The sequence below is a fragment of the Nicotiana sylvestris genome, chromosome 7 (assembly GCF_000393655.2).
Source record: "Nicotiana sylvestris chromosome 7, ASM39365v2, whole genome shotgun sequence".
NCBI lineage: Eukaryota > Viridiplantae > Streptophyta > Magnoliopsida > Solanales > Solanaceae > Nicotiana > Nicotiana sylvestris.
This window is the reverse complement of record NC_091063.1, coordinates 53,379,570-53,400,521: the sequence shown is the minus strand read 5'-3', so window position 1 is coordinate 53,400,521 and position 20,952 is coordinate 53,379,570. Positions and strand designations below refer to the sequence as shown.

The window sequence follows — 20,952 nt, the reverse complement described above, 5'->3', positions numbered from 1 at the left end:
TAGGAGCATCATACTCAAAGAAACAATCCAATAATTGAGAGATTATTGTTAATTGTAGTATAATATTCCATTAAGCATTTTACGGGCCTTATGTAGAAGAATACTCCTTCAGGTAATTTATCTTTTTATTTTGATCCAAAATAAGTGTCCATTTACATAATAAAAAAGGAATTAATTTTATATTGGCAAAATTTACCCTTATTTACATATTCCAATATTTTAAGGTAACAATTAATTAATATTAATTTAGTGAATACATTTCTCTAGGAGTTCATGATAAAAATAAAATGGTCACTAATTGTGAATCAGAGATAACAGTCGATTCCTTTTTCCTTCTTTGAACAAGAAGTGCTTTCCTGTAATTGTATTTAATACTTATTGTTAGGTATTTGCCACAATTTTTTTACCATATTTGGTTCTCCTATTTGTTGAAGGAAAGGGCAATATAATTACCTTAATTGGGTTTTCCTTTTTGTAGAAGGAAATTATAAATCTCCTATACTTGGCTAGTCTTTTTTTTTTTCTAGGAAAAGATTTGGAGTCCTATAAATTGAAGATCCATCTTTCTCATTCAGTAGCATCCACAATATAGCCATATGGGGCTTGAGAGTAGTATTTAGGGAAGAACTTTACGAGACAAGTGTTAGTATACCACTTGTATTTGCCTCTTCGTAAGGTTGTTCTCTCGATATTTTGTACTCTTTTTTATATAGTGGATTACTCATCTCCACAGTGGATGTAGGTCAGTTGACCTAACCACGTTATATGTTTGTATCTCTTTTGATATATTTCTCCTTTGTTGTATTATTTATCGTCGCTCAAGATTTGCTTTACTAGTTTCCGCATGACACCTGATTTTTCGATCCTAACACTTATTAAGAATAACAATACCTTTTTCATCTGGGGAAACCATTGTGTTAGTGTTGTTAGCCTTGCTGCTCAAATATTTCAAGGATAAGAGAATCAATAACAGAATATAAGCAAAGCAAGACGATTAATAATGGTACATTCAACCTTTTCGCTACAGATTTAAAGGCTTTTACAGGACTCTTGCCCTTTCAGAGATAGATTGCTGAATTATGTCTTAGTTACTCCATTTTATCTCTCTTAGCTCTTTGTTCTGCGACAAATTACCGAGTCTTTTTGTAATTTCAGCAATATATTTTCCCTGATGAAAGGCCTGTTGAAATTCCAGTTCAGTCGGCTGACGAGATCCATCTGCAGCATACGTTCCAGCTCCATAGCATGATCCACCTTTTACCTCATCCATCTCAAACATTCCTTTACCAAAAGTATATCCAAGAGGAACAAATATCATGCCGTGATGTGCCAACTGAGTAATGGCTGTTAGTCTGCAAGCAACAAGCACTCGTTTGTCAATGAAAGAGCTGTCGAATATATATATAAACCGGTCACTAAAAAGAGAAGAAATAAGTATCCAAAGCAATCGTGACAACACATTAGTTATATTCTCCAAATGATTTAACAACCCATGAGAAGCTCCATGTATCTACTATATATCCCCTAGCTACGTATGTTTCTGCAGATATCAGCAGCCTATTCGAGTTTATCATCATGTCTCTTTGTGGGAGCACTTGATCACTATACAAATAACAAGATCCCAAAACCAACCTTCAATTTCGGTTGAAGTCTGTTTCCTGTTCAGGAAGTCTTGATTTCTTAGATCCGTGAAAAGATGTTCCGTCATAATTATCCTTCTCGCTAGGGGCCTAAACTTAGTTCTTATGCAATATCCTGATCAAATTGAATAAGGCTGTGATGATCTTTTGCCCTCCCAAATGATGGAAGAGGAGAAAAATGGTAGCTACAGCAAATTGGCCTCAAAAGAATAGGAGCAAAAGTGAGGATAGAGCTACTAGCATTTAGATTTAGATTAACACTTTTGAAAATTGGAAATTATGCAGAAAGAACTCACAGCAGAGCTATATATGAACTTTCCTCACTACGGTTAGTGAAAACAATTCTAGGATTCAATGCCCTTACATGTGACATGAAGAAATGAAGAGGAGAATATCCATATTTTGCAATCTCCCGGCCACTGTAAACCACCGACCGTTTATACAGCTAGTGACGGAACGGAAGATTCTAGATTTACCATTAATTCATCAAGAAAAGCTCTAAACTTTCACAAACATACCGAGTTGAAGCACTAGGGAATTTCATAACTTGTCTGTCCCTCATACTCTACAGAGTCTAAATCTAGCAGGGCAGTAGTCCTTAAAACTCAATAGTCAGTGGCGAAGACAGGAATTTCCCCAAGTTGTTCAAACTTGAAAGAAATAAGAAAAATTCCCGATAAAGGGTGTTAAATATATGTTATATACCTTTAAAACCTAATAGTTTACCCATATACGCAGTATGCAAGTCAAGAATCTATACTGATATCAATGAATCTATGTGAATAGGATAACTAGAGAGAGCAGATTAAAAAGCAGAAACTAGATGATGAAGTGCTCACGCGCTAAGCTCTTGACCGCCTCCATGGAAACCAGTACTCCAAAAGATTCCAGCAGGTTTACCAGCTAATGCTTGAGTGGCCCATATCTCACTGGAGGCATCAAAAAATGCTTTAAATTGAGCTGCCATCACACCGAAACGAGAAGGGAAACCAAAAATGAAACCATCAGCCTCCACGAGCTGTTCAGGTCTGATCTCAGGCACATCATCAGGTTTTTTAGGAGCCTTCATCTTCTCCAATATCCGCTCAGGAAGTGTCTCGGGAACCTACATGCATCTACCAATCAAATTCATGGAACTAGTAGTCAATTGAATTTAATTTTTATGCACTTAAAATTAAAATCCAATCACAGTGGCTGAGACAAAATTCTAACAAGGAGATTCCGAAACAATGCAAGAATAGCACACCGGAATTCAAACAAGCGACCTAATGCAATTTTTGAACCAGCTTTGTCACTACAATAAAAGATTCCCTAATATGAAGGAGTTCAAGAATTTATATATACACACAGAAGAAATTTTTTATTTTTTAATCCTACTTGCACATTATAAATTTTAGATTAAGGGGCTTCAATCGAACGACCTTCACTGCACATGGCTAACGAGTGAGCAATTACACATAATTGATTTTAATAGACATCGATGAATAACGTTGAAAAAATAAGGTAAATAACCTGCTTATAAACGTCACTGATAATTTTAAAAAAAAAATTACATGATCAATGTATATAACTTAAATCTTACTACTAAAATGAAACTACTTAGGAGACATTTGGTTGGGAAATAAGTTATCCCATGATTAATTATCCCGGAATTTTATCCCACCCTCCTATGGGAATAAAAAAAGCACTACAATCCCGGATAACTAATCACGGGATTAGTTATACCACAATTTTATCCCAACCAAACACGGAATAAACTCATCTCAAATTTAATTCCGAAATTAATTATCCCTAGTACCAAACAAGCCCTTAAGCTAGAGCAGAAATTTGAAGAACATCTTTCCAAGACTGAGCTGTAGAATTTACCTGCCAAAGAGTTGCTTCGACACCCTGAACAGAATTGACTCCGCGTTGTATTTCTCGCGCCATAGTCTCCACATGGCCATAAAGAGAGTAATACCTGAATCAAATATCATCCAACTTAACAAAAAATAAACATAGAGAAGGCAGATGCTACTGCAAATATGGGTGTGTGTGTGTGTCACTTACACAACGTAGACCTTAGTTGTCGCCATAGTTTGATCAGATGATAGCTACAGAGCTGGAAATTAAACCCTAAATTGAAAAATGATGGCTCAGAAGTTAACTAGTGGAGTATATGATTTTCCTTCAAATAGACCTTAGCGCAGCAGGAGGATGCGTGTAAGACTCTAGAGATGTATTTTGAAGGCTTCAGCCACGTGGCAAGACCATATCATTTAAAGCTTTTGTCTCCTTTTGCAGGTTCGTTTGAGAGATTTTTACGTTCGTGCAAGTTTTAATTTAATTGCATTCTATATACAAATTTATCATTTGTATACACTTTCGAAATTAAATAAGTATTAGGAATCAATTGTTTTCCGTCTTTATTCTCTCCCCTTCTATATACAAATTTACCAATTATTTTAATTTATGATTATTCGTCTCCTGATGAAAACTACTCAGGTGGAATTACTGAATCTTCGTCTTCTAATGATGAGTTCCATTGGGTCTATAACGATTTTAATGACTACTATGACTAAATCCATTTAGTAGCATGTATCTTGACGAAACATTTGTCTTTTCATTTAGTTCTGCGAAAAGGAACCCGTGATGGAACTTCAATGTTGTTGCCTTGATGGAACTGGGTTTGATTCGTCCTTTCTTCTTTCTATTGTCTTTCCTTGTAGCATAGTGAGTCCCTCCTGTACTCTACCCTATAAGTAATATTTTTAATTTGACTCTCAAAGAATACACAAGCACAACACAGAGCAAAGGAAAGGAGAGCACTAATTCCGTGCTTATTGAAATTCTAATAACGTAGAGCTAGAGGTGTTGCACAATTGATGTTCAAATTCCAGTAAAGTTATACAATTGGTGTTTAAATTGAAATTGTCAATCAATAAATTTTGAAAGTGTTTGACTTTCCACCATTGACAGCCATTAAAAAGCTTTGAAGCTCTGAATTCAAATTTGAGTTTTCAAAAATCATTATTTATTTGGATTGGATGTTGTTGCAAACAATTGAAAATATTGTTTGGAGTTTATATATCAATTTTGAGGGTGTTTTGGTGAAGATTAGACTTATTTTGCTGAATTTCAAATTGAAACTCGAAGAAGAAGAATACATGACATACATTGTACTTACAAAATTGTAGTAAAGTTGTAGTAAAATTGTAGGTAAATTGTATTATGTTGTTTATATATATTTTTTATTTAAATATTGTATGAAAGTTGAACAATATTGTATAAAATTTATAAAAAAAAAATTATATTTTAAGTTGTATGATATTGTAGTTGTATATAACTGGGTGGAAATGATGTATAAAAGTGTAGACAAGTTGTAAATAAGTTGTATAATATATAATTAGTTGTATGAAATTTATTTTTATTATATATAAATCAGATACAAAATATAGAAAAGACATATTGTATAAAATTTGTATACAAATTGTATTTAAGTGGTATGATAAGTTGTATAGAATTGGGTAGAAATAATATATGAATATTGTAGATAGGTTATAGATAAGTTGTATAAAATATAATTAGCTGTATGAAATTTTATTTTACTATGTATAAATCAGATACAAAATATACAAAAAGACATATTGTATAAAATTTGGATACAAATTGTATTTAAATGGTATGATATTGTAGTTGTATAAAATTGAGTAGAAATAATATATGAATATTGTAAAATATCATTCATAACCCTTTTTTGCATTTACCCATGCGTATTTATTTCTTGTCGTTCAATATCCGTCTCTTCTTTTATTTTTAAAATAAGAACTAACGAAATGGGGAAGAGAATTACAAGAAAACTATAAAATTCTTATTAATAAGTAAAAAGTTGTACATTACAGTATATAATTTGGGGGTGAAGGGGAAAAAGCAAGAGAAAGGGAAATTAATCATGACTTTAAATCGGAGGGGTACATCTTATCGTAAAATACGAATATGGTTCAGAAATGAACGAAGGTGAAAAGTAAATTTGATTTTTTAACAGGTAAAAGTTAAATAAAGAAAAGGAAGGTAAAATTCAAGGACAAATTAAATTACAAACAAACCGACCAAATTTTTTCTCTTTAAAAAAAATTCATACACAGGAATCACATTAAACTCCCCGAAAAGTGGAAAGTATTTGCCTTTTGCTCAAGAAATAACTTGAACATACCATCTTCGGAGTACTAATTATTAAGAGGTAGATATGCCAGCCATTAGGAAAGTAAAAATCTCGTAGAGAAATAAGGAAAGTGGAAAGGAGAAAAAAAAAAGGAAAAATGATATAATTAAATCCCCTAATTTAAGGCACTAATTATGAATTGTATATAATTTGTAAGTAATTTTTATTTGGGATCGATAATATACAAAATTAGGACAATTTTAATAAATAAGTTTCAAATATTATATAGAAAAGAAAAAAAACCCTTCATTTTATCCGCAACCAACGAGGTATAGTCCTGCCAAATTATGATAATTTAATTTGCTGGTCCATATTAAATTTATCATGATTAAAAATCAAATTGTGTTTAAGATGTATATTTAATTATTCATTTGTAATATCTAATTAAAGATATTTTATTTATAAAAAAACATGCCACGCTTTTATTATTTAGTATTCCCTCCGGTCCACAATAAGTGATCAATTTACTTTGGGCATACCCATTAAGAAAATACTAAATTCTAGACGAAAATAGTTAGTGTGACTAAACTATCCTTCATTAAATATTGCACCATAGTTATAGTAGCACTTACTTCTCTTCTCAAATTTGATGAGTAAATGACTTTATAGGGATACATACATAAGGGTAATTTTAGAAAAATAAATTGAATTTTTTCTTAATTATATAAATGGACACTTATTTTGGATCAAAATAAAAAAGCAAATTGGTCACTTACCGTGAACCGGATGGAGTATATGAATATGAATTAAATGCGATAAGGTTTTTGCGGAATATAAAAGGGGTTTTGATACATTTACCCACAAAAACAAAACTATTTACCCTTGTCTACCCATTTGTTTTTCTATCCATAAACTAATTACATTTCCTACCCATAGTAGTTTTTGTGGGAAATTTTTTCTTTATTCTCCAATTCTTTTTTATTTCTAAGATTCTTTTCTTTTTTCTTTTTTTTTCTTTTCTCCTTTTCTTTTTTCTCGTTTTCTTCTTATTTTTTTCTTTTTTCCTTTTCTAATTTCATTTAACTTCTTTTTTTTATATTCCTTTTCTCTTTATAGTCTAATTTCATATATTTTCACTATTTTTTATTATTCTTTTTTATACTATTACTAAAGAAAAATCAAATTGTTGTCACGACCCGGAATTTTCACCCTCGGGAATCGTGATGGCGCCTACTCGTAGAAGCTAGGCAAGCCACGAACTTAGAAATCTTTAACTCTCCTGTTTTAATCCTTTTTACAACTTATATTAACAAGTGATAAACATCTAAATGACAGCGGAATACGAGATATAAGCGGAAGTCTTAAATAAATATAAAACCAAAATATTTCGAAAGTCAGCACAAGTCTCTACCCTGAAACTGGTGTCACAATATCCACGGACTACTAAGAGTACTACATACATTAGTTTGAAGGAAAAATAACACTATTTATCCGGATACATGAGATAACAGAACATAATAAAAGATAGAGGAGACGTCGGGCCTGCGGACGCTTGCAAGGCTACCTCGGTGTCTCGGTGGACTGAAGGCTGGCTCCCCTACTGTTGCTGATCAAGTGCCGATCCGGTATCTGCACAGAGTGTAAAGTGTAGTATCAGCACAACCGACCCCATGTGCTGGTAAATGCCTGGCCTAACCCCGGCGAGGTAGTGACGAGGCTAGGACTAGTCTCCAGATAAACTTGTGCAGTTATATAATATATGGCGAAAAATAAACATGAATAAGCAGTTTAAAATGGGAGGGGGATACATGCTTTAGGGAAACATATCAAGGCCAACGGAAACTTAATAAAATATGAAAGGACAACTCAATATCTACAACAATACAATAACAATACTGTTGCGGTGCGCAACCCGATCCTTTATCATTTAACATTGTTGCGATGTGCAACCCGATCCATATTATATATATATATATATATATATATATATATATATATATTAATGTTGCGGCGCGCAACCCGTTCCAAATATATATAGTCAACAATAATCATACTTAACTGTCCCAGCAAGGGATCAACAATAGACTACACCATCCTGGCAAGGAAACTCAATAGTACATGTATATAGGTCCCGGCAAGGGAGAAACAACTTTAACCAATCTTGTTCCAACATCTAACTATCTCAACTATAACCCAATTGGTTTCAACACCTAGCTCAAAGAATCATCAATCTAAGCGTCAGTAATATAAATTAAGAACACAATGCAAGGGAACCTCAACTCAATAATAGCCCGGCAAGGGGGCAACATAATGATCTCCTTTCTTTCACACTTCTACTTCACAACTTGAACCAGTGCTCTAGAGTTTCGATTATCACTTATACTTTCACAATTCGTTATACAATTAGAGCCAACACTCCTCAATGTTCATAGGTCACATTTCCTCCCACAACTTTACACAACAAATAGAAATCTTCACCAAGGCATGAATAATACAACGAGATCATGAAAATCACAATATAAGACTCACGGTCATGCTTGACACCAACGTATAGATACTCGTCACCATGCCTATACGTCGTACTCAACAAGAAACAAATATCAAATAGGACACAACTCCTAATCCCTCAAGCTAAGGTTAGACCAAATACTTACCTAGATGCCACGAAAACAACTCAAGGTTCAATTATAGCTTTACCCCTTGATTCCACCGCCAATTCGCTCGTATCTAGTCACAAATTACTTAATTACATCAATAAACGCTAAATGAATCAATCTCAATGCATAAAAATTAGTTTTCCAAAGTTTTACCCAAAAGTTCAAAAAATCGCCCCCAGGCCCACATGGTCAAAACTCGAGGTTCGAACCAAAACCCGATTACCCATTCCCCCATGAACCATAATATATGATTTGTTTTGAAATCGGACCTCAATCGAGGTCCAAATCCCCAATTTTTGAAAATATAGGTTCTACCCAAAACACCCAATTTCCCCATAAAAATCTTTGATTTTAAGTTGAAATCATGTTAAAAGATGTTAATGATTGAAGAAAACTTGTTAAAAAATGACTTACAATTGATTAGGAGAAGAAAGGTTGTTTGAAAAATCGCTTCTTATGTTTTTGGGGTTTTGAAAAATGAAAAATAACTGAAAATCTAGTTATTTATACTCCTCTCAGACCCTCTCCGCGGACCGCATAAAAAAGACTGTGATCACGGAGCTCCACCGCGGAGCACAAGAAATCGAGCGCGGCCACGAAGTCTTGGTCTTGCTCACTGCGGACCGCACAAATCCCACCGCGGTCGCGAAGTCCCCACCGCGGCTGCGAAGCTTCCACCGCTGACCGCGAGACCTGGCTTCAGAGACCTGCAACTTCTCTGAATCTGCAACTTTTTCCTAAGTGTAAAAACATCCCAAACCTCACCCGAGCCCTTAGGGCTCCAAACAAAATGTCATACTAACTCAAAAACATCATATGGACTTACTCGTGTAATCAAATAATTAAAATAACCTCATGAACATCAAATTAAATCTCGAGATCAATGAAATTTTCTCAAAACTTCTTTAAACGTAAATTTTGCAATTTAAGTCCTAATCACGTCATGTGACATTCGTTTTTCACCAAATTTCATAGAAATATCTTAAATCATATATAAGACCTGTACCAGGCGCCAGAACCAAAATACGAGCCCGATACCATCATGCTCTAATCAAATTTCATTTCAAATTTCTTTAAACAATTCTAGAAAATAATTTTCTTTAAACATTCATTTCTCGGGCTTGGGACCTCGGAATTTGATTCTGGGCATACGTCCTAGTCCCATATTTTCCTACGGACCCTCCGGGACCGTCAAATCACAGGACCAGATCCGTTTACCCAAAACGTTGACCGGAGTCAAATTAGCTCATTTTATAATCAAAACTTAACGTTTTTCACAGATTATCATATTTAAGCTTTTCGGCTATGCACCCGGATTGTGCACGCAAATCGAGGTGGCTCTAAATGAGGTTTTCAAGGCCTCAAAACATGAAAATTTCGTTTTAAAACAAGTGATGACCTGATGAGTCATCACAATTATGTACCAATTAAATGTAGCTAATACAACCAAAAAATATTAACTAACATATGATACTAGTATAGTATATAGATATACCAATAGGGTAGACACAACAACAACAACAACGACCCAGTATAATCCCACAAGTGGGGTCTGGGGAGGGTAATATGTACGCAGACCTTACCTCTACCCCGAAGGGTAGAGAGGCTGTTTCCAGGAGACTCTCGGCTCAAAAAAGCAATAGGAGATGATATATTAGTACCAAAAAAATGCGTAATAAAAATAACAACAATATATAAGAGATATGAAATATGAAATATAGAATACGAAATACGAAATACGAAATAGATGGCTGGTATAGTACAACTAGAAGGTAAAGCCCTGCATCAATAGACGACCAATGACATTCCTAGTCTAACTCCTAACTGGATAGTCTCACTCTATTGTGCTGTAGAAATATTCACACTCTCCCCTAACCTACAACCTTAATGCTCGACCTCCATAATTCCCTATCAAGGGCCATGTCCTCAGTAATCCTAAGTCGCGCCATGTCCTGTCTGATCACCTCTCCCCAATACTTCTTAGGTCTTCCTCTACCTCTCCGCGTGCCCACTACAGCCAGTCGCTCACACCTCCTCACCGGTGCATCAGTGCTCCTCCTCTGAATGTGCCCGAACCATCTGAGTCTTACTTCCCGCATCTTGTCCTCCATGGGGGCCACACCCACCTTCTCTCGAATATCTTCATTCCTAATCTTATCCATCCTTGTATGCCCGCACATCCACCTCAACATCCTCATCTCTGCTACTTTCATCTTCTGGATGTGTGAGTTCTTTACCGGCCAACATTCAGTTCCATACAACATGGCAGGCCTAACCACTGCTCTATAAAACTTACCTTTTAGTAACGGTGGCACTTTCTTGTCACACAAGACTCCCGACGCTAACCTCCACTTCATCCACCCCACCCCTATACGGTGTGTGACATCCTCGTCAATCTCCCCGATCCCCTGAATAACCGATCCAAGGTACTTGAAACTACCTCTCTTGGGAATGACTTGAGAGTCAAGCCTCACTTCAACTCCCGCTTCCGTCGGCTCAACTCCAAATTTGCACTCGAGGTATTCCGTCTTCGTCCTACTCAACTTGAAACCTTTAGACTCAAGAGCATGTCTCCAAATCTCTAGCCTCTCGTTGACGCCGCCTCTTGTCTCGTCAATTAGAATAATGTCATCAGCAAATAGCATGCACCATGGAACCTCCCCTTGAATATGATGAGTCAGTGCATCCATCACCAGGGCAAATAGGAATGGGCTGAGCGCAGACCCTTGGTGCAACCCCGTAATAACTGGAAAGTGTTCAGAGTCGCCTCCTACTGTCCTAACCCGAGTCTTAGCTCCATCATACATGTCTTTAATCACCCTAATATAGTTACTCGGGACCCCTTTATCCTCTAAGCAGCTCCATAAGACCTTCCTAGGAACCTTATCGTACGCTTTCTCCAGATCAATAAACACCATGTGGAGATCCTTCTTCTTATCTCTGTACTGTTCCACCATCCTCCTAATAAGGTGGATAGCTTCTGTGGTAGATCGTCCCGGCATGAACCCGAACTGGTTGTCTGAAATAGACACCGTCCTTCGCACTCTCATTTCTACCACTCTCTCCCAAACTTTCATGGTATGACTTAGTAATTTGATGCCCCTATAGTTGTTACAGCTCTGGACATCACCTTTGTTCTTATACAACGGGACCATTGTACTCCACCTCCACTCTTCAGGCATTCTATTAGTCTTGAATATAACACTAAACAATGCAGTAAGCCATTCCAAGCCTACTCTACCCACACACCTCCACAGTTCAACCGGAATAATATCAGGTTTCAATAAAAATTTCAAAAATTCTTAAAGGATCTAATTGTAAGAGTATATCGTTACGTTATATAGCATACTATATATATATATATATATATATATATATATATTTAATTTGCTCCCCATGCTGGGTAAAAGCTTAAAGAAAATTAAAAGGGAAAAAGCAAGTGAATTTACGGGTAACAATATACTATAATAGTATATTGTATACTATTACAATATACTGTTACAGTATATTTTATATTATTACAGTTGACTATAACAATATATTGTATACTATAATAGTATACTGTTGAAGTATAACTATATACTCCGATAGTATATTGTATATTGTAGCGGTATACTATTAGGTAACTGTGTTCTTCAATTATTACAATATACCGGTATATTGTAAACTATAATAGTATACTGTTGCAATATAGCTATCATCCTTGCATTATTAGAATACATTTCTCTGCGGACAAAAAAATAAAAAATTGAAGGACTTATGTGGAGTAAGCATATAGGACTTTAGTAGTAATCCACAACGAAAGAAAAAAGAAATTGATGTTCAGTATTGCTGGAAAGTTCTTGCTTACAACCCTCCATGTCGGATAGTCTCACCTTGATTTTGTGCTTGAATTTTAGAAATAGAAAATTTGTTAATAAAGTATGTTTTACCTTTTCTAATGGATTTACTTAACCGCACATACAATTTACTAGATTGAATAAGTTTCAAACACTGAATGATTAAAAATATTGAATCATCCCTTAGCTTTTCTCTTTCACACACTGTGGGTTATAGGTCGTTTTTAACCAATGCGATGTTAGTAGCAACATGGAGTTGCATATTTTGTCGTTCCAAAATATTGTATTCATAAAATACAAACCTACCACACTAATAGATATTATCGATACAGTTGGAACTTGGAAGTTAGAAGGTGCCGGGTAAATAGTTTGGCCCCATGGGTAGGAGTAGGTATGGCAAACGGGCAGATCGGATCAGATATGGTTCGGATCGAAACGGATAATGAAAAAAGAGTAAATTATCCGATCCGACCCATATTCAATACGGATAAAAAACGGATTAACCAGCGGATAATATGGATCCATGACTTCTTGCATATGATCACTTTTGGAAGAATTCATAGTCTCCCTAACTTGAGGAACCACCAATTTGAGGCTTTACAAATATAAAAGTTAGACTCATTGGTTATCCATTGGTTATCTATTTTCTAAATGGATAATATGGTTCTTATCCATATTTGATCCGTTTTTAAATAGTTCATTATCCAACCCATTTTTAATGGATAATATGAGTGGTTAACTATTTTCTTTGAATCAATTTGTCACCCCTAGGTAGGAGTAGTAAATAGTTTAAGTCTAGACATTAAAGAGTAAATATATTAGAATTAATGGGTATAAAATGAGATTTTCTTAATTTAAAAGTCACGAAGAAGGTAAGCAGTTGCATTCTTATTTTGTTTGTCTGCAATGACCTGCCATTTGTCACTGCTGCCCACTGGAACTAATGGAGGTATTTCTTTTACAAATTTTTATGTAATGTAATTATTACGCATTAAATGATAAACAAAAGGTAACACTACACAAGAATGCACTTATTGAAGCAATGGCGGATATAAAATATGAACGTATCTTTTCTTGCACTAATTAGTATTTCCTTCTTTCAAATTTATACGAACCTATTTCCTTTTTGGTCCATTCCAAAAAGAATGTTCCCTTTTTAAATTTGAAATAATTTAGCTTAAATTTTCAATTTTATCCTTATGAGAAGTTTTTATAACCACACAAATACTCTGGGCCACTTTTTAACTTGTTTAGTACCACAAATTTCAAAAGTCTTCACCTTTTTTAAACTACGTGCTTAGTCAAACAAGCTCACATAAATTGGAACGGAGGAATGACCTATTTGATTTGAAACTGAGACCATTTCCAGAACGATCATTCCAGAAATGGGTAACCTACACCAGTCTAGCAAAAAAAAGAAAGTGTATTACATACTTTATTGATGTGAAATTGAGCTCCGAGGGCCAATAGCCTAACTGCAAATTGACTTTAAATGCAAATTGCAAGAAAAGCACCCAAACACCCAAACAGAGAAAAAGAAAAAGAGTTTATTAACCCTTTGAGAAATTACTCACTACTCCAACTAGCCCTGGGATGATTAGTGAAGGAGACGCAACAATATAAAGCAAAATGCCAATTTTATCCTTTATATGAATTTGTTGGTATGATTAGAGAGGGGCTCGGGTGAGTTTCCGTATGATAGTGAACTATTTTTGGAATTATTGGAATTTTGTATAAAGTCAAATTATATCATAAAAAATAAAATGAAGGAGTAATAAGTAGGAGAATAGACCTAAGCAAAGTGTATACGGTCAAAATCATATGCCTCCGATTTATAGGCTCGAGGGTCCGTCCTAGGCCCGAGTCCGGGCGAGGTCAAGTTCGAGACTGGTGGACCAGACTCGAGCTCGAAGACAGAGAACAATGCCCAGAGATAGGAGTACGAGGAATACCGGGGCCAAGTATGCTCGACCCCGAAATAGTACGTTATAGATTTGTAACAAAATAAGTTAGATTCCTGCCACGTCCCCAAGATCATGGCGCAAATTCCGGAATAGGATTGTACGATTCCGTACTAGGCAGTTAGACAACTGTACCAAGAATATTCCTTACTATAAATAGAAATATACCTTATTTAGAGTTCTCCTATTATAAAAAAGGGACCCCAATCATTTGTAACATCATATAATCATTGAAGTAAAGAAAATGCTCTCTACGTTTTCGCCTACTGTTCATCAGAATTGTCCTTAGCTCTACTACTCTTACTTTACTTTTCTTGCCTAATTGCTCTTATTGTTCTAAACCCACCTCGAGGTTACTAAGCTCGATGTCACCACTGCTGAGTAATATTTGTTTGATTCACTTATTTTTTTTCATTTCTACTTCATATTTCTTGATTATCAATTGGTATTGAACTAAATCACATATCTTTAAAACCACTAATCAAGTTTAATTGTTACTCGTATTTTTGAGGTAAACAGTTTAGCGCCCACCGTAAGACTAAAGATAATAGTGATTATTTCTTTACTAATTCTCATTACACACGTTGTTTTTACACTTTTTCTTGTCAAGATTTTTTGATTCTCAGGCTGAAACATGTCTAGCACACAAAATGCACCTGTTAATGACAACGAAGGTCTTGGAGAGAATAGCAATGCAGGGGTCGGCGTACCACCGATAAACCCAAGGGAAGTGCCAAATGTGAAACCAGTTGATGTTAGTTCGCACGTTGCTTTGAATGCAGATCTAGGCGCGGACCCTGAAGGAAATATACGCAGGGAAGTCCGGTCTAGTGGCCAAAGAACGCAAGGAATGGGAGATGGGGGAATCAGCCTCCAAGTGATATTTGAGATGCTGCAAGCTCAGCAAGTCACCATCGCTCAACTTTAGAGTCAGAATAAGACTCTGAATACAACCGAACTAGTAGACGTACTAAGCCGATGTTAGAAAGGCCAGATGAAAGAGGCTCGGGGACTGACTCCACAATTATGAGAATTCTAGAAGAGCTCACTAAGAGGATCGAGTCCGGAGAAATTTTTTTTGAAGACAATGATAAAAAGGTGGAGACTTATAACTCCCGTGTAGACCAAATACCGGGGCACCTCTAATTTTGAAAGGTTTAGATGCCAAAAAGTTCATACAAAAATTATTCCCTCAGAGCGCAGCTCCAATTCCCATTCCCAAAATATTTCGCATGCCCGATATACCCAAATATAACGGGACAACCAACCCTAACGAGCATATTACTTCATAAAATTGTGGGATCAAAGGAAATTATTTGAATGACGATGAGATCGAGTCAGTCTTGTTGAAAAAGTTTTGAGAAACGTTGTCAAAAGGAGTTATGATTTGGTATCACAACTTAGCTCCTAACTCTATTGACTCATTTGCTATGTTAGCAGATGCCTTCGTGAAAGAACACGCCGGGGCCATAAAGGTGGCCACGAAAAAATCAGACGTCTTCAAGATAAAATAAAGGAACGACGAGATATTGAGAGAGTTTGTGTCTAGGTTCCTGATGGAGCGAATGGAGTTACCACTGGTTTCGGATGACTGGGCGGTACAAGCTTTTATGCAAGTTTTGAATGAAAGGAGATCGATTGCGTTCGACAATTAAAGTAGAACTTGATCGAGTATCCGGTTGTGATATGGTCAGATGTGCACAACTGTTACCAATCAAAAATCAGGGTAGAGGATGACCAGTTGGGAGCCCCCTCGGGTTCAGTTCATCCTAATAGGTTCGCAGCCAATCTCCCGAGGGTGTAGATAGGGAATCAAAATTCAACAAAGAACGGTATTAGCCATATGTCGATTGGAGGAACAACGACCCAAGCCGTAATGCTCCTCAGAATGATCGAAGAAATGACCGAGGTCAAAGTTCTTGGGGAATCATGATTAAGAGCGGGTTCAATAAACATACTAACCCTGCAAAGGCACCTCGTCTATCGGAGTATAACTTCAGCATAGATGCATCGGGGATCGTGTCAGTTATTGGGAGAATCAAAGACACCAAATGACTGAGGCCCATACAAACCGATCCTTCTCAAAGGAATTCGAAGTTGATGTGCAAGTATCATGGCGCACACGATCATCGAACAGAAGATTGCAAGCAGATGAGAGAGGAGGTAGCTCGGTTGTTCAACGAGGGTCACCTTCGAGAATTCTTCAGTAATTGAGCCAAAAACCACTTCAAGGAAAAATGAGAAAGAAGAACCACAACATGTAATCCATGAACTGTATTCAAACGTACAAAGGTGTCGATCACCAGAGAAAAATAGACTCGGAGCTATGTGCTCGAGGACTCCCTATCATTCTACGATGAGGAAGCAGAAGGCGTATCTCAGCCATATAATGACGCACTGGTAATTTCTATCCTTTAAATAAAATTCAAGTTAAATGTGTTTTAGTGGATCCAGGTAGCTTAGCAAACATTATCAGATCGAGAGTCGTGGAACAACTCGGCCTACAAGATCAGATTGTACCTGCATCCCGGGTCCTAAATGGCTTCAACATGGCAATCGAAACAACAAAATGAGAGATTATCTTGCTAGTAAACGTAGCCGGGGAACATACAAGACACTAGATTCCATGTCATCAAAGGTGACATGATGTATAACGCACTACTTGGGAAACCATGGATACACAACATGAGGGCAGTACCTTCAACTCTTCACCAGATGATGAAATTCCCAATAGAGGAATGAGTGAAAATAGTCTACGGAGAGCAACATGCTGCAAACGAGATGTTTGCAATCGAGGAAGTGGTGCCGATACTAGAGCCTTTGACCTCAAAGAAATCGAGCACCAAAGGTAAGCATGCGGCCAAATAGCAATCACCGCCTCCGGCCTAGATGGAGTCGGAGAAATAGGTAATCGAAGACGAAGATGAGGATTTCCTTACTCCTCAAACCTTTATCGTTCCCGAAGAATCCGATGCAACCAAATCAACTATCGAGGAGCTGGAGCAGATCATTTTGATCGAATACATGCCCGAGAAAAAGGTATACCTGGGAACAAGATTGACCCCCGAACTCAGGAAAAAACTCATTCAATTTCTTATTGATAATATGGATTGCTTTGCTTGGTCCCATTTAGATATAACAATGATTCCATAAGAAATCACCACGCATTGGCTAAGCACCGATCCTAGGTTCAAACCAGTAAAGCAAAAAAGGAGACCCCCGTCCGAGGTAAAGCATGCTTTCATAAAAGACGAGATAACCAAACTTCTTAAAATAAGATCTATTCGGGAGGTAAAGTACCCCTAATGGTTAGCCAATGTAGTTGTAGTTCATAAAAAAGGAAACAAACTTAGAATATGCGTAGATTATAAGGACTTGAACAAAACATGTCCAAAAGATTCTTTCCCCTTGCCAAACATCAATCGTATGTTGATTCCATGGCTAGCCATGAGACCCTAACATTTGTCGATGCCTACTCCGGGTACAATTAGATTCAGATGAACCCGGAGAACCAGGAAAAGACTTCGTTTATTAATAAATTTGGAACTTATTGTTACAACTTAATTCCCTTCGGGATAAAAAATGCAGGAGCTACATACCAACGCCTAGTTAACAAAATGTTCGAAGAAAAAATAGGTATAATAATGGAAGTTTACATTGATGATATGTTGGTTAAGTCCTTGCGCGCAGAGGACCATTTAGCTCATTTGCAGGAAACATTCGAGATCTTGAGGAAATACAACATGAAGCTTAACTCGAAGAAATGTGCCTTTGGAGTCGGCTCGGGTAAATTTCTCGGGTTCATGGTGTCAAACCGGGGCATCAAAATCAACCCTGATAAGATCAAGGCCATCGAGGATATCACGATTTTGGATAGTGTGAAGGCCGTGCAAAGGTTAACAGGTCAAATAGCTGCTTTGGGTCGATTTATTTCGAGGTCATCAGATCAGAGTCACCGGTTCTTTTCCTTGCTCAAAAAGAAAAAGGACTACACCTGGACCCCGGAATGCTAGCACGCCTTAGAAGAATTGAAGCGATATCTAATGAGCCCGCCTTTGCTTCACACCTCGAAGGTAGACGAAAAACATTACCTATATTTGGCAGTATCCGAGATAGCAGTAAGTGGGTACTAGTTCGAGAAGAGCAAGGTATGCAATTTCATGTTTATTATGTAAGCCGAACTCTAGGAGATGCTGAAACTAGGTACCCTCACTTAGAAAAGTTAGCACTTGCATTGATAAGCGCATCTAGAAGACTAAAACCATATTTTAATTGTCATCCTATATGTGTATTATCCTCTTACCCCCTTCAAAATGTTTTGCATAAGCCCAAGTTATCGGGCCGTCAAACTTAGCGGGTACGATATCGAATATCAGCCCCGAACAACCATTAAGTCTCACATCCTAGCTGACTTCGTGGATGATTTCATGCCAACCCTTGTACCCGAAGTGGAGAAAGAACTCATGTTGAGTTCGGGTATAGCATCGGTGATATACACCCTTTTCACATACGGTGCCTCAAATATGAAGGTGGCCGGGCTTGGCGTTGTCTTGAAGCCACCCACGGGTGATACCATTAGGAAATCTATCAAAACTCCTAGATTAAATAACAATGAGGCCGAGTATGAGGCCATGATTGCAGGTCTCGAGCTAGCTAAAAGCTTGGGAGCAGAAGTCATCGAGGTCAAGTGCGATTCTCTATTGGTGGTAAACCTAGTAAACAAAAGTTTTGAGGTTCGAGAGGATATAATGCAATGGTACATGGATAATCTACATGTAACTTTGAATCGCTTCAAGGAGTGGACTCTAGATCATGTGCCTCGAAAACAAAATAGCGAGACTGATGCACTTGCTAATCTGGGATCCTCGGTCGAAGAAGATGACATCGTCCATGTTACATCTCGCATTTTCATACATTAAAAGTTTCATCTTCAGTTAATTGACATAGACTCGGTGATAAGATTATCTTGAGGTTAACGTATTTACGCTATTTATAACAAGTATGTTAAGGCCTTCCCTTCTTTCTTTTGGCATGGTCTAAATTATAGTGAAGAAATGAGCAAACGCACAGTTTCCATAAATTACTCTATTCATAGAAATACTTGGGGTTTCTATATTCTTAATTCCCTATGTGAATTATTATTATCTTCTGTTCATGGATCTTAGAATAATACGCAGTTGAAAAAGTTTATCCGGAAGGAATATTGAGATTTTTACGTATTTTTCATGCATTTCACCAATTTATACATGTCCATTGACCCATGAACAGATGGTGTTATATACGTGTATATATGTAAATATATGTATATGAGATATGGGAAAAGGTTACGGCATTATATACGCACCACCATATGATCAGCTGGTATATGTTGATGATGTTGCCCATAGTGGCCGAGACGATATGATGGGATGCCCTCAGTGGCTTGATGATATTATGTACACCCATACCTATGCATGACACGACATTTATACGCGCGTGCATGACATTATAAATGTTTCAGAATTTACAAAATTATTCAGATTTAAGGATGTGTTTCTTTATTCCATGTTTCATTTATGTCTTTTACATACTAATTTTCACGTCTTACATACTCAGTACATTTTTCGTACTGACGCCCTATTTCACGGGGCCTGCGTTTCATGCGTGCAGGTGCAGGTAGGCAAGCTGACGATCCCCCTTCTTAGGATCCCTGATCAGCGAGAGTTGGCGTGCTCCACTTGATCCGGTGCTGCTTTTGATTTTGGTACAATATGTTTATATATATATATATATATATATATATATATATATATATATATGGGTATGACATGGCTCAGTCCCGTCTTTGTACAGTTATGTTTCCATTAGAGGTCTATAGATAGTATGTCTAGTTGGATAGTATGTGGCCTTGGCGGCTTCCAGGTTTTAGGTGTATAGTTGTCTATAGCAGCCTTGCCGGCTCGCCCTACGTATATTGCATGTATATGTATGTATGCCTTTTTGGGTAGATTTTCTTCATGTAAAGTATTCTCGTAATTCAGTAGATGTTATTTAGGTTTATATCCTAGACTCATGCTTAGGGGTGTTTGACAGGTAGGACTCGGGCACCCGTCGCAGCCCATCGGTTTGGGTCGTGACAAAAGTGGTATCAGAGTAGTTCACTCCTAGGGTTGTCTACAGACCGTGTCTAGTAGAGTTTTATTTATGGGTGTGTTGTGTACCACACTTATAGACAGGAGGCTACAAGACATATAGAATATTATCCTCTCTTTTTATCTTAGATCGTGCGATACAAGAATTCATGTTCCTAATGACACGTTATATTTCAGCGATGCCTCCAAAGAGTACGGCCGCCCAGAAGGGAAAGTCTGTGGCTGGTGAGACTACTAGTCAAGTGCCACGAGTTACCAGGGCTCGGGGAGAGTCTCATGGTGAGGTTCCATCTCAAACTTCACATACCCCGCCCTTTCTAGAAGAGGTCCGAGGGGCACCAGCTCTAGCGCCCGTCCCGTCCCTATACGTCCAGCTCCTCATCCAGATGCACCGGGTCAGGAGATGAGAGATGCTATTCAGTTATTGACCCGATTAGTAGTGCACAGGCTCGGCGTCAGGAAGTAGGTATTGGTTATGCAGATAGGTCCGTTAGTGCAAGGGTTCGTGACTTCATTAATTTTAACCCTCCGATATTCACTAGAGCAGATCCAAACGAGGACCCTCAGGTATTTATTGATAGAA

General features: G+C 37.1%; 1 protein-coding gene across 1 annotated transcript; it reads right to left on the bottom strand.

The window, feature by feature from the left end:
* Positions 1-946: 946 nt before the first annotated feature.
* Positions 947-3,944, bottom strand: LOC104232388 (probable NAD(P)H dehydrogenase (quinone) FQR1-like 3). The gene is made up of 4 exons (XM_009785577.2): positions 3,690-3,944; positions 3,507-3,600; positions 2,480-2,745; positions 947-1,352 (listed from the first exon to the last, which is right to left on the bottom strand). Exons 1-4 carry the CDS (start codon positions 3,713-3,715, stop codon positions 1,085-1,087), a joined length of 654 nt encoding a protein of 217 aa, XP_009783879.1. The 5' UTR covers positions 3,716-3,944; the 3' UTR covers positions 947-1,084.
* Between the last annotated feature and the right edge of the window lie 17,008 nt (positions 3,945-20,952).